Source organism: Barbus barbus (genome assembly GCF_936440315.1).
Source record: "Barbus barbus genome assembly, chromosome: 35".
NCBI lineage: Eukaryota > Metazoa > Chordata > Actinopteri > Cypriniformes > Cyprinidae > Barbus > Barbus barbus.
Genome location: NC_136763.1, coordinates 12,044,409 through 12,054,980, shown reverse-complemented (window position 1 = coordinate 12,054,980; position 10,572 = coordinate 12,044,409). Strand labels below are relative to the sequence as shown.

The 10,572-nt window shown below is 36.9% G+C and overlaps 1 protein-coding gene across 1 annotated transcript; it reads left to right on the top strand.

Moving 5' to 3' along the window:
* Positions 1-578: 578 nt before the first annotated feature.
* On the top strand, positions 579-10,353 carry LOC306855178 (coiled-coil domain-containing protein 120-like). Its single transcript, XM_079393658.1, has 11 exons — positions 579-695; positions 2,787-2,905; positions 2,989-3,093; positions 3,264-3,394; positions 3,777-3,884; positions 3,964-4,084; positions 4,944-5,000; positions 5,126-5,282; positions 5,370-5,471; positions 6,660-7,688; positions 8,430-10,353. Exons 3-11 carry the CDS (start codon positions 3,045-3,047, stop codon positions 8,527-8,529), a joined length of 1,854 nt encoding a protein of 617 aa, XP_079249784.1. The 5' UTR covers positions 579-695; positions 2,787-2,905; positions 2,989-3,044; the 3' UTR covers positions 8,530-10,353.
* The last annotated feature ends 219 nt before the right edge of the window (positions 10,354-10,572 follow it).

Sequence of the window (10,572 nt, the reverse complement as noted above, 5' to 3'; positions counted from 1 at the left end):
GTCAAGATTCAGTATCATGGTCTTTTTCCATGCAGTTCTTCAGAAAATCTTTTGTGTTCTGCAGAAGAAAGTCATATAGATTTGGTAAACGGTGACATAATTGTCTTTTTGGGTGCACTGTCCCTTTAATTAGACAATCCCTGATTAGACTTCCTACTACTACCTTTGCAGCTAATTTAACACGTGTTAGATAAGCCTCTTCTACTTTAAAAGATAAAAAGAATTGTTTGCCATAAATTTTCAAGTACTGCAATGAGAGTAAATCATTCCTGTCTGCGACGTTTAAATTAGAAACCATATGGTTGTTACGGACGCCACAGCCTCACCTGTCCGCTTTCCAGACGAAACCATTGAAAGAATTTGCCATGGATAATCTGCATTTATATCGCCAGTATGGAGATGAAAACGGCGGCTTATATACTTTCGAATTGTTTGGAAAGATAACAATATCTTATTACTTATTTAAAATTGTGAACGTTTAATATTTTCCAGCCATTTTATGAGTGGCTAACCCCCGTCACCGCGTGTAGATGGTTTCGTCCTTGTCCTTTAGGGCTCGTAGAAATTGCAGCGTCTGCAAGAGAAGAAACGAGTTCGTGCATAAGAGACAACTTCAAGAGTAACATGTTAGTAATAAATTAAGCCTGCGTTTTCTGTCCTTTTTTTTTTTTGGATATTTACTTAATTTGATCAAGGTAAGTCCTTGAAGCAAAAAGTTTTTCCAGCCTCTCAAGCGTGTCATACGTTATAAAAAATGCTTTTAAAATGTTAAAATAATATTTTTTTCCCCTCATTTGACTCCTGTTTGCTGTTTAGTTAGCTGATGGTGATAAAATCTGTAAAATCACAACCATATAACATTTATATTCACATCGCTTTTTCAGAAACATGTAAAAGTTGATTTTGTAAGTTGTTATTGATTCAGAAAGTCGTTTTACAGACATGGATGTTTCTGAAATGATCGGAGGCACAGCTGTGTATACAGGCTCATCTGCCACAGCTGGTATTAACATGTCAATTCACACACTGTAAGTTGTTGCATGACAGATGTAAACTGAAACAGTCGTCTGTCAAATACAAATAAGGTTAAATATAGACTTGAAATTGTTATATATATTATATAGACTTTATAGATATGAAATTGAAATGCATATATTGTTCAAAACTTTTGTAACTATTTCTGTGTATTGTTTTTCTTCCACTAAATACCAAATAAAATGTTGGGCAGAAGTTTACAGCTACTTTCACCATCCACCATCTGCATTTTTCCCCTGAATGTGAAGTGAATGGTGTCTTAGACTGTCTGCTTAGCAACTCCTTTTGTGAAAGTTTTACATTTTTGGCAAATTTAACCCTTTGAGACAGTAGCTGTTTCTTTCTGCTTCAGGAACCAGGCTTTACTGTACATGTGACAAGAACTGGCAACCCCACACTGTACAAAAGTAGCAAAAATGTCCTTGAAATGAAACATCAAACTTTATTATTATTGAATATGAAAACTGACTGGTTTATAAATGCATAAACAACAGCATAAGTGTGATTTATCAGCGCATGGAACAGACACAAATGTGGAATTATTATTATTATCATTCACCTTTAATTTTTCAGACCTATATTTCATGGAATTGTAATTATTAAACTTTTATATTTCAGAGATAGGCCTATATTTCACTAAGCTTGATAACTGTATTTGAGTTTATCTATTTATTTACTTTTTCCTTTATGAGACACTGTCATCTAGTATCATGCACTGCTTACAGTGCTGTGGTCTGTATATGGATCTCTGGCTCTCATGCTTTCCCTTTCTCACAGTTTATCTCTTGCACATGTTTTGTCCCAGGACATTGGGTGCTTTGTCATCAAATTCCTATAAATCCCTTGTTTATATCTCTTTCATTGTTCTCTCTGAGTCAGGTTTTGATCTCTGAGCATTTATCCTCCCCTCTCTCCTCCCATCATGCTCTCTGCCAGGTCTCTACACGAGTTGAGGTGTGCGATATCTCTTAGCATGTGTCCACCAGATGTGCTTGTAGTGTTTTGAAGAATCTTATTTGTTCATTTGCTCCTATATGAATTTTGAGAGCTTCTTATTTTGAATATTTTGCCTCATTTATTTATACTCCTACTTATAGTTGCTGTTCATTATTGTCTTTTTACCCTGCACATGGTGGTTTTATGTCTTGTTTTGTTGTTGGGTGCATTCCTAGCCACCCATCGTACCACATGACCCACACCACTTCCTCACAAACAAAAACACATCCTGCTTGTTATGCGCAAGATTTCCCAGCAGCCTTTATACCATAAGAATGATTCATGAACAGTTTTGCTGCTTTTGCCATTTGAATGAATTTTGTTCTTGTTTGTGGAAGTACAGTGGATCCAAAGATATTTTAAATGGGTGTGCAGGGTTTTTGGTCAAATATCTTAAAGGCACACTAAACTGCAAACCCAGATTTTAATCACTTGTTGGGTATCCTAGGTTGCCACAGTGACCTGATATGGGCTCTTACTTTCACTCTCACATGATGTAACTTCCAGAAAGTAAGAAGAGAGGTAGCTGTGTAATAAATGATTTAGAGGCACAGCAGCAATTTAAGTATGGAAATGATCACCATTTTTATTCATTTTGATAGTGCTGTTTGTTTGCCTCTTTTAAGTCAATGTATTCTGATGTCTTCAAATTGAGTTTTGTGGCAGAACAAGTCAGAACAGAACAGCCAGCAGGAACATATAGACGTTTTTAATGTGTGTATAACAAGCATATATGATTTTTCCTCACTACTAAGGGCTCAGCAGTAAATTGAGAAGCCGCAAAGTGGCTCCCCAGCAGGCCATTGGGATACTGTAGCATTGTGTACCCTAGCACTGAATGACATGCCTCACGTCACGTGACTCAAACTACAAGGTGATTGGAGGTTCTCAAGTCAGTCTGTTCATTTGTTGCTCAAATTATACCATATTCATTAGCTCTACATTCTTTGTCTGCAGAAGCTGAGGGTTAATTGGGAGCTAAAGACTTCACAAGACTTCCTCAAATCCATTCTATGGAGGTCAAAGGTCACCTGATCACTGCCATGGGCTTAGGGGCTCCAGGTAAGCATACATATTTACATTTATGCATTTAGCAGACGCTTTTATCCAAAGTGACTTGCATTGCATTCAAGTTACAGTTTTTACATTTTATCAGCTAAATATTTCCTTATTGATAATGGAGTATGGAAGCACAGTATATTCTGTCTAATGCACATCATGCTCATGCACAGACGTCCAGGGCTGTCAGGACAGCAAGCTGCAAGCAGAGCGAATCTCAGAGCTGCAGGAGAGAAAGCAGAGTCTGCAGAGCCTTTTGAACAGTCGTCTCGGAGAGCTGCGACAAATGTGTCTTCTGGAGGCGGTGAGATGGTTTATTAAACTTTGAGACCGTATTTTACTTCTAGGCAGTTGCTATAAAATATTGTTCTCTTAAAAAAGCAAATACAAAATGCAGACTTCAGCAGCAAAGAAAATGTGCACCCAGCTGTTTCACAAAGTTGCTTGGGCTACATGATTTATTTTTTCTCTCTCTGTTTTGAAAATGAATTCTCGTATTTGATGTGCGAGTGTTGGTTTTAGGGTTTGCATTGATGTGAGGAACTGTTTGTTATTAAGTTGTGTTTTTCAAAAGTAGATGTCCAAAAAAATAAAATAAAATGGATGTACTTATTAGAACCATCTGTTCTAACAAATGGCAGCAAACATTGTGTCATTTCCAGTAAAAGCTTTAAATGTCTATACAGGAGCTCACAGGGAAGCTTTCACAGGATTTTCCTTTAGATGAAGGGGAAAGACCTCCTTTTGTTCAGCGCCGAGCTGGCCTGGCCCCTCATGTTACCTCAAAAGGAGAGGTGAGTCTGTTTGCTGAAAGTTAATAAAAGGATTCTCCTATCAGTTTTATACCATAATAAACATATGTGTTCCATGTAGGATGACCCAGGTCAGCGACGGCAGATGAAGGCTCTCTTCAGTGGTGCCCTGCGCCGGAGCATAGATTCTGATAAAAATGCATTGCACAGTAAGAGGACTGTTCATCGGGGATGTCACACAGGTAGCACACACACAAAAAAAACACCAATTTCCGGTAAACATTGGTAATTTGGTAAAAAGGGCATACATTGAAAATGGCTCTATAAGGAAGTGCATGGTAATTGAGTCACTTCCCCCCATTATCCAAGACCGTTCCCTTTGCTTGAAAAGGACAATGGACACATGTTGACGGACCTCGATTTTTATAAATGACTTGATTATGTGTTTTAAACAAAAAGCTTACACAAAGAAAGAATTTAGATTACAAAAATGTGTGCCTTCAGACACATTGGGCCAAGTTTGACATCACTGATACCAAACACTATTGTAAAATGTGGCCATTGTTCAAAAGTTTGGGGTCAGTCATTTTTTTTTATTTTAAGAAAGTAATACTTTAATTTGGCAAGAATGCATTACATTAATCAAGTGCCGGTAAAGATATTTACAGTTTACAGAAGAAGAAAAAAGTGTTCACAAAAATATTAAGCAGCACAACTGTTTTAACTTTAAAAATAATGAGACATAATTCTTGAACACCAAGATGATCTGCATATTAAAATGATTTCTGAAGGATCAGATGACATTGAAGACGAGAAATGGCTTTGCTATCAAAAGAATAAATTACATTTTAAAAATATAATGTGATTGTTTTTACTGTATTTTTGCTCAGATAATGGCAGCTTTGGTGAGCATAAGAGACTTCTTTAAAAAAAAAAAAACATTGGTCAAGAAGTGAAATTCAAGTCAAGAAATGTAGAAATGAATATGTATTTAGATAACAATAAATACAAATATTTTATTAACTTATAGACCATGGAAAAATCAGATTTTCGTGTAATTATTTTATTTTTACTTTATAATTTTTTCCCCTTAATTTTTAGAGGAAACTGTGAAGTCAGAGAGCAGTTCAATGTCAGACTCAACATCACACGACAATGGTGAGGCTTCTTAACATTAGCAAACAAACAAAGTACATCTCAATACTCTGATTTGTTTTACCACACTGGCCTGTTTATGACAGGCTGTAACTTTGATATATAACCCTGTCGACTGTGTTTTACAGAGGAATCGTCTCCCAGTGTGGCACCTGAGCATCGCTCCTTGTCTCACCCCCGGCTGGCCCCAGGCAGTCCTGACAGTAGGCTCTGTAGGAAGCTGTCGCCTGTGGAGATCTACTACGAGATGAGGACTCGCCGCAACTCAACTTCAAGCTCTGTGAGGTGAGCGGAGGGGGAGGATGGGATGTGTCCGCCAGCTGAAACGGGTGAGGTTTACACTGCAATTATAACTTGTGAATGTTCATTCAGCCCGAGTCACTCACTCCCAAGAAGTGCATCCAATGTGGAGGGCAGAAGTGTTCCAGCCACACCGCTGTTGTCCCGCACTGCACCAATCAGCGTTCATGTGAGGTAATGACTTTCATGACTATTTCTTCTGCTATACGTTCACTATGGCTAGTGAGGTTCCAACTTCTACATAGATATCCGAACTTACATTTACATGGGCAGCTACACAAAAATAGAACAATCTGCACAAATTATTCAAATATAGTTTGATATTAGCTTGTTGGGTTTTTGATCATTTTTATGTAACATTATGCTAAAATATTATGCTCAACAAGGTTACATTTAAAGTTACAGGTTAGAGCAAAAAATATGAATACATATTATTCCTGTGATGGCAATGGCAAGTCATTACTCCAGTCTTCAGCGTCACATGATCCTTCAAAAACCATTCTAATATGCTGATTTGCTGCTCAAGAAACATTTCTTATTATAAATGTTGAAAACAGTTGTGGTGCTTAATATATTTGTGGAAACCATGATACAGTACACTTATATGAATTCTTTGAAGAATTGCATTTAAAAGAATAAAAAAAACAGCATCAGTTTGAAAAATAAATCTTTTGTAATATTATAAATGTCTTTACTGTCACTTTTTGATCAATTTAAAGCATACTTTCTGAATAAAAGCATTTTTTTAATTACTGACCCAAAACTTTTGAACATAATATACACTAATATTGGGAATAAAAACAAATAAAATTAAACGGTTTTATCAATACTTTTCAGTACAGGATGAAATAAGTATATGGTAACACTTTACTTAAAGTCTTTATGTATAATGCATTATAAAGGATTATTAAAGAGTATAATGCATTATAATCAATCATAATTTGTGTTGTAATACATTATATCTATAGTTGTAAAAAAATTATAACCAAATTTAAAATGCATTGTGCATTATAAGGTGCATTACAGGGCATAATTAATGCATTATAACTACTTTTAGTAAAGTGTTACCAAGTATATTTTTGAATTTTGTCCACCTTTGTCCTTCCTAGATTGGCTTTACCGCAAAGGATAATTCAGTGTAATTTGGCCAAAATAAAATATCTTTGCTGACAGCATAATTATGTTGTCTACCTTTTGGAACAGACCTAATGTCAGAAGTGCATTTATGATGACCTCAAATGTCAGCTCTACTACATTTATCACTGTAAATCCACTTTAGATCCAAATGTATTTAAAAAAAAAAAAAAAAAAAAAAAAATTGTTACTACTATAACTTCTTACTGTCTTATATTCTCCTCCTAGGCCGGAGATGTCTGGTGGTATTGCACTGAAGCAGTGGTGTGGCAGTCCAGATGTTCCTCAGTTTGTCCCACTGGCATCTTTGGAGGGATCCTCTTCTGAGCGCCGCAGCTGCCCCTACAGCTCCCGTGCCCGTCGTAGCAACAGCTCAGAGGCGTTACTTGACCGCTCGAGTCTCCCTGAACCCGGTCCCCCTCGGAACGGCATGCCACCCCGAGCTGGACCATACAAGAGCTCAGAGTCCCTCACGGATGGGAAACTCCGTCAGTTCTATCAAGGCAGCCCAGAGAGACAGATGATGGGATTTAAAGACCAGGGTCGAATGCGCTCCTCTCTCGGAGGCCAAAGCAGTGGCACAGGTTACAATGAGATTCTGTTGGACTACATTTGGGGCAAACAGCAAAAGAGGCCCGCCCAGGCTCAACAAAACCAGTCTGGACGCATCTGGCCGGACTTCTCCACTCCTCCATCGGGCACCCCTCCACACTACAACGGTTTCTCCCATTCGCAGATACATCTGGCTGCCGCCCCACCTTCCTATAGCCCCATGCTGCTGCGGGGTCAAGAGGCCGAACCCCGTCGGGTCAAAGTGACACGAACGAAATCCTGTGGACCCTTCATCCCTTTACAGCAGCACCCACAGGACACTGTGTTGTTCTCAGCGTACGATCCATCACATCCCTCCACTGGATCCACCACTTCTTCTATTCCCAACCTGCTCCCTCACCACACAGAGCTGTCCACTGCTGCAGCATTCGGCCGCAGAGTGCCTCAGTTCTCTTTGCCCACTCCTGAGGACTCTACCCGCAGTCTGCACAAGGCACTGGCTCTGGAGGGACTCCGGGACTGGTATTTGAGGAACGCCTTAGGTTATTCCACTACAGCCAAAGGTCACGACGGACTCGCCATGCGCCACTCACATACTCACCATCTCGTGCACCAGCCTCAGTCTGTTACAGCCGACCCACTGTACTCTGTGCACCGTCAAATACCTCAGTCAGCTTCATTTCATGGGCATCCCTTGCATGCCAGGTGAGCTTTCCACATTTTTATTTCACTTTACCATGATTATGGAAAACTTTAAAATATCAGAGAGTTTGTAAGAGTGGAAAAGCATTGCAAATATCTATGCTAAAAACATTTCTATAGCTTGTCATGAAAATTTGGATTGAATAAAAGGTGTGGAAACCCTTCCACAAATACATAGTATTGTTATTAGTAGTAGTAATATTACTGCTAATGAAAATAATAATATTAATAATAAAATCAATATTATTAATAATAATAAACTAACAAATTACAGTGTTATTTCTTGCATGACTGCTTGACAGTTCTCAAGACGTTTGGATGCTTGTTTTTGTGCTACTGTCATCTTATGCTCACAAAGGTAGCATTTATTTGATCAAAAATACAGTAAAAGCAGCAATATTGTGAAATGTTATTACAATTTAAAATAACCGTTTTCTATTTTAATAGTTTAAAATGTAATTATCAGTCTTACATGATCCTTCAGATCCTCTAATTATAATCATTGTTGAATAGTTGTGATGTTTAATATTTAATATAAAAATATATATTTTTTGTAACTGTCACATTATTACTGTCACTTTTTGATTAATTTAATGCATCCTAAAAAATCTTATTGACCCAAAACCTTATATATATTTAACACAATGGTTTGGAGTGAGTAGTGTTTTAATAAGTTAATTCTAATTAGTTTTAATTTATGATTTCTGGTGGTGACATTTTCATCTTCTCTTTTCACCATGGCAGGTCCGTGGAGCTCTCTCTCTACCCAGAGCCTTTCCCCTTAGAGGGGAGCACTCAGAAAGAGTCTGGCTCTGAGCCCCCTTCACCTGGAACACTGGTCTGACTGCCAGCCAAAACACCCCAAGGCCTCCAATACAACATGTTGCAATATTTGATACAAAAAGACACCTTGTTTTATGGATGCATTTGTCCAATTGCTCAATTTAAGAAAAAAAAAAAAGACAGAATGCATCCTTTGTAGCATAAATGCTGCCACACAAACAGTGACAGCAGGACAAAATAGTATTTGATTGGAGAAATATATAATTTTACTATACTCTCAAAATTCAGCATTATTTAAAAGTACAATTATCATACTGCATATTGTTGCATCCCTACATTGTTCAGCAAATAAGGAGGCACCTTTAACAGCACAGAACTGAAATCGAGTGATCAGTGTGTTGGCTGTCATAGATCTAGTGCAGCGCTTGATTGTAAACTGGTGTTTACAAGGAGCTTATTTCCTCCTCCATAATCCGTGTGTGTGTGTATTATTGGAATGTTATTGTAATGTATTTACATTTTCAAAACAAAATATAAAGGTAATCATATTATCTCCACTTCACCCTGAGATATATTTATATATTTTCAGAGAATAAAATAGATTATAAAATGTATGTATTCTAAATTACTATTTTGTAACTAATATGTTTCAGGTTAACAGTCATCTACTCAGAGCTTAATGAACTCATGTGTTTTAATGTACTATAACAGCAGTGAATGTGTTTGTTTATATCTATATATCTATATGTAGCTATGAAGAGTATGCTAAAAAAGCATTTCATATAGAGGACCTTGATGCGAGGATGAGCTTTCACTTGGAGGGCTTGTGTTCTCTGAAGTCTTAAACACGCAAACAAGCTTATGCCTGAACTCCGAAATGAACTTTGAAGCTCTAATACAGCGATTTACACAATTTGGCTCACAGTCGTCAAATCCACAATTTCAAAGGACTTGAAAAGGACTGCTGACCTAAAATATTGAGATCTTGAATTCTCAAATGCTAGTCTTGAGGCCTGTTCACACTAAGTTAAAAAAGGTGCATGAGAAGATTTTAAAAATTAAAAAACACATCCCTATGAAATCCTTCATACAGAGTCAGAAATACATTTATGATTATTCATGGTTATTTTTTTATCATTGGTTGTTTTTAGCTTAATTTTGGGATGCCAAATAGTTTTAAAAGTTTAACGGTTTTGAGAAAATTGGCATCAGACTCTATGTGAATAGTTTTGGTGCAAAATTGTTTGCAAATATTTTATATTTTCATGGTCGCATCCGACTTGGTAACCCCTTTAATAGATATTCTTGAATATTTGACAAATCTTAAGTGAGCATCTACTGTAGTTTACATGTTGAGCAGTGGCATAAGCTGGTCTTATGTTGCCACTCTTTGGGAGCGAAATACCTTATAATTGTCAGTAGGTAATTCTGTTTACCTAGTAGTTTAGTAACTTTTGTTACAGTTCCTGACTTGATGATTTAGTTTTTCTTTGAACTAGGTTCTTGCTGAAATACAACAATTAATTCTGGCAAACCCATATCTTATTATTACCAGTTACCAGGTTGTGATGATTATCCTCGAAATCAATACTATTGCTAAAACTGCAGAACATAGGACATATGATGGTTTAAGTTTCAAACGATGATGGTTTATTTCATGTTTGGTTAATTAGACTTAAGGAGTTCATGCTACTCCTCATCTTGCGGGTTTGTGAGGTGCCTCCAGCTGGAATCTGAAAGTCATGACCAAACAGCTGTGCATTGCTAGTCTCTTTTAGTGTGTTTTAGTGACATAAATGTCTGTACTGTAATTAATTATAAATAATGAAAAATACCTATATGTAGCAACTTGAATAAACAATATATATTGTATATTTATGAACTGATCAGATTTTGTGTACATATTTATTTGCATAGTACATGGCTCTGGTTTGTGTACACCAGCGAATACGACTCTTGTTGGCCTCTTTATGAATGACACCTTGTTTTGGCTTTAAATTGTGCTATTGTTGCAGATTTTAGGATCCTAAATGCATTGCTTGATTTTTTTTTAAATACACTTTTTCCATTATTTTGTTTTGATATACATTTTTCATATCAGCCA

Coding starts and splice junctions, on each gene's coding strand:
- LOC306855178 (XM_079393658.1), top strand. CDS start 3,045: ATGGAGGTCAAAGGTCACCTGATCACTGCCATGGGCTTAGGGGCTCCA. Junction 3,395..3,776: donor AAATGTGTCTTCTGGAGGCG/GTGAGATGGTTT, acceptor ATGTCTATACAG/GAGCTCACAGGGAAGCTTTC. Junction 4,085..4,943: donor TCATCGGGGATGTCACACAG/GTAGCACACACA, acceptor CTTAATTTTTAG/AGGAAACTGTGAAGTCAGAG.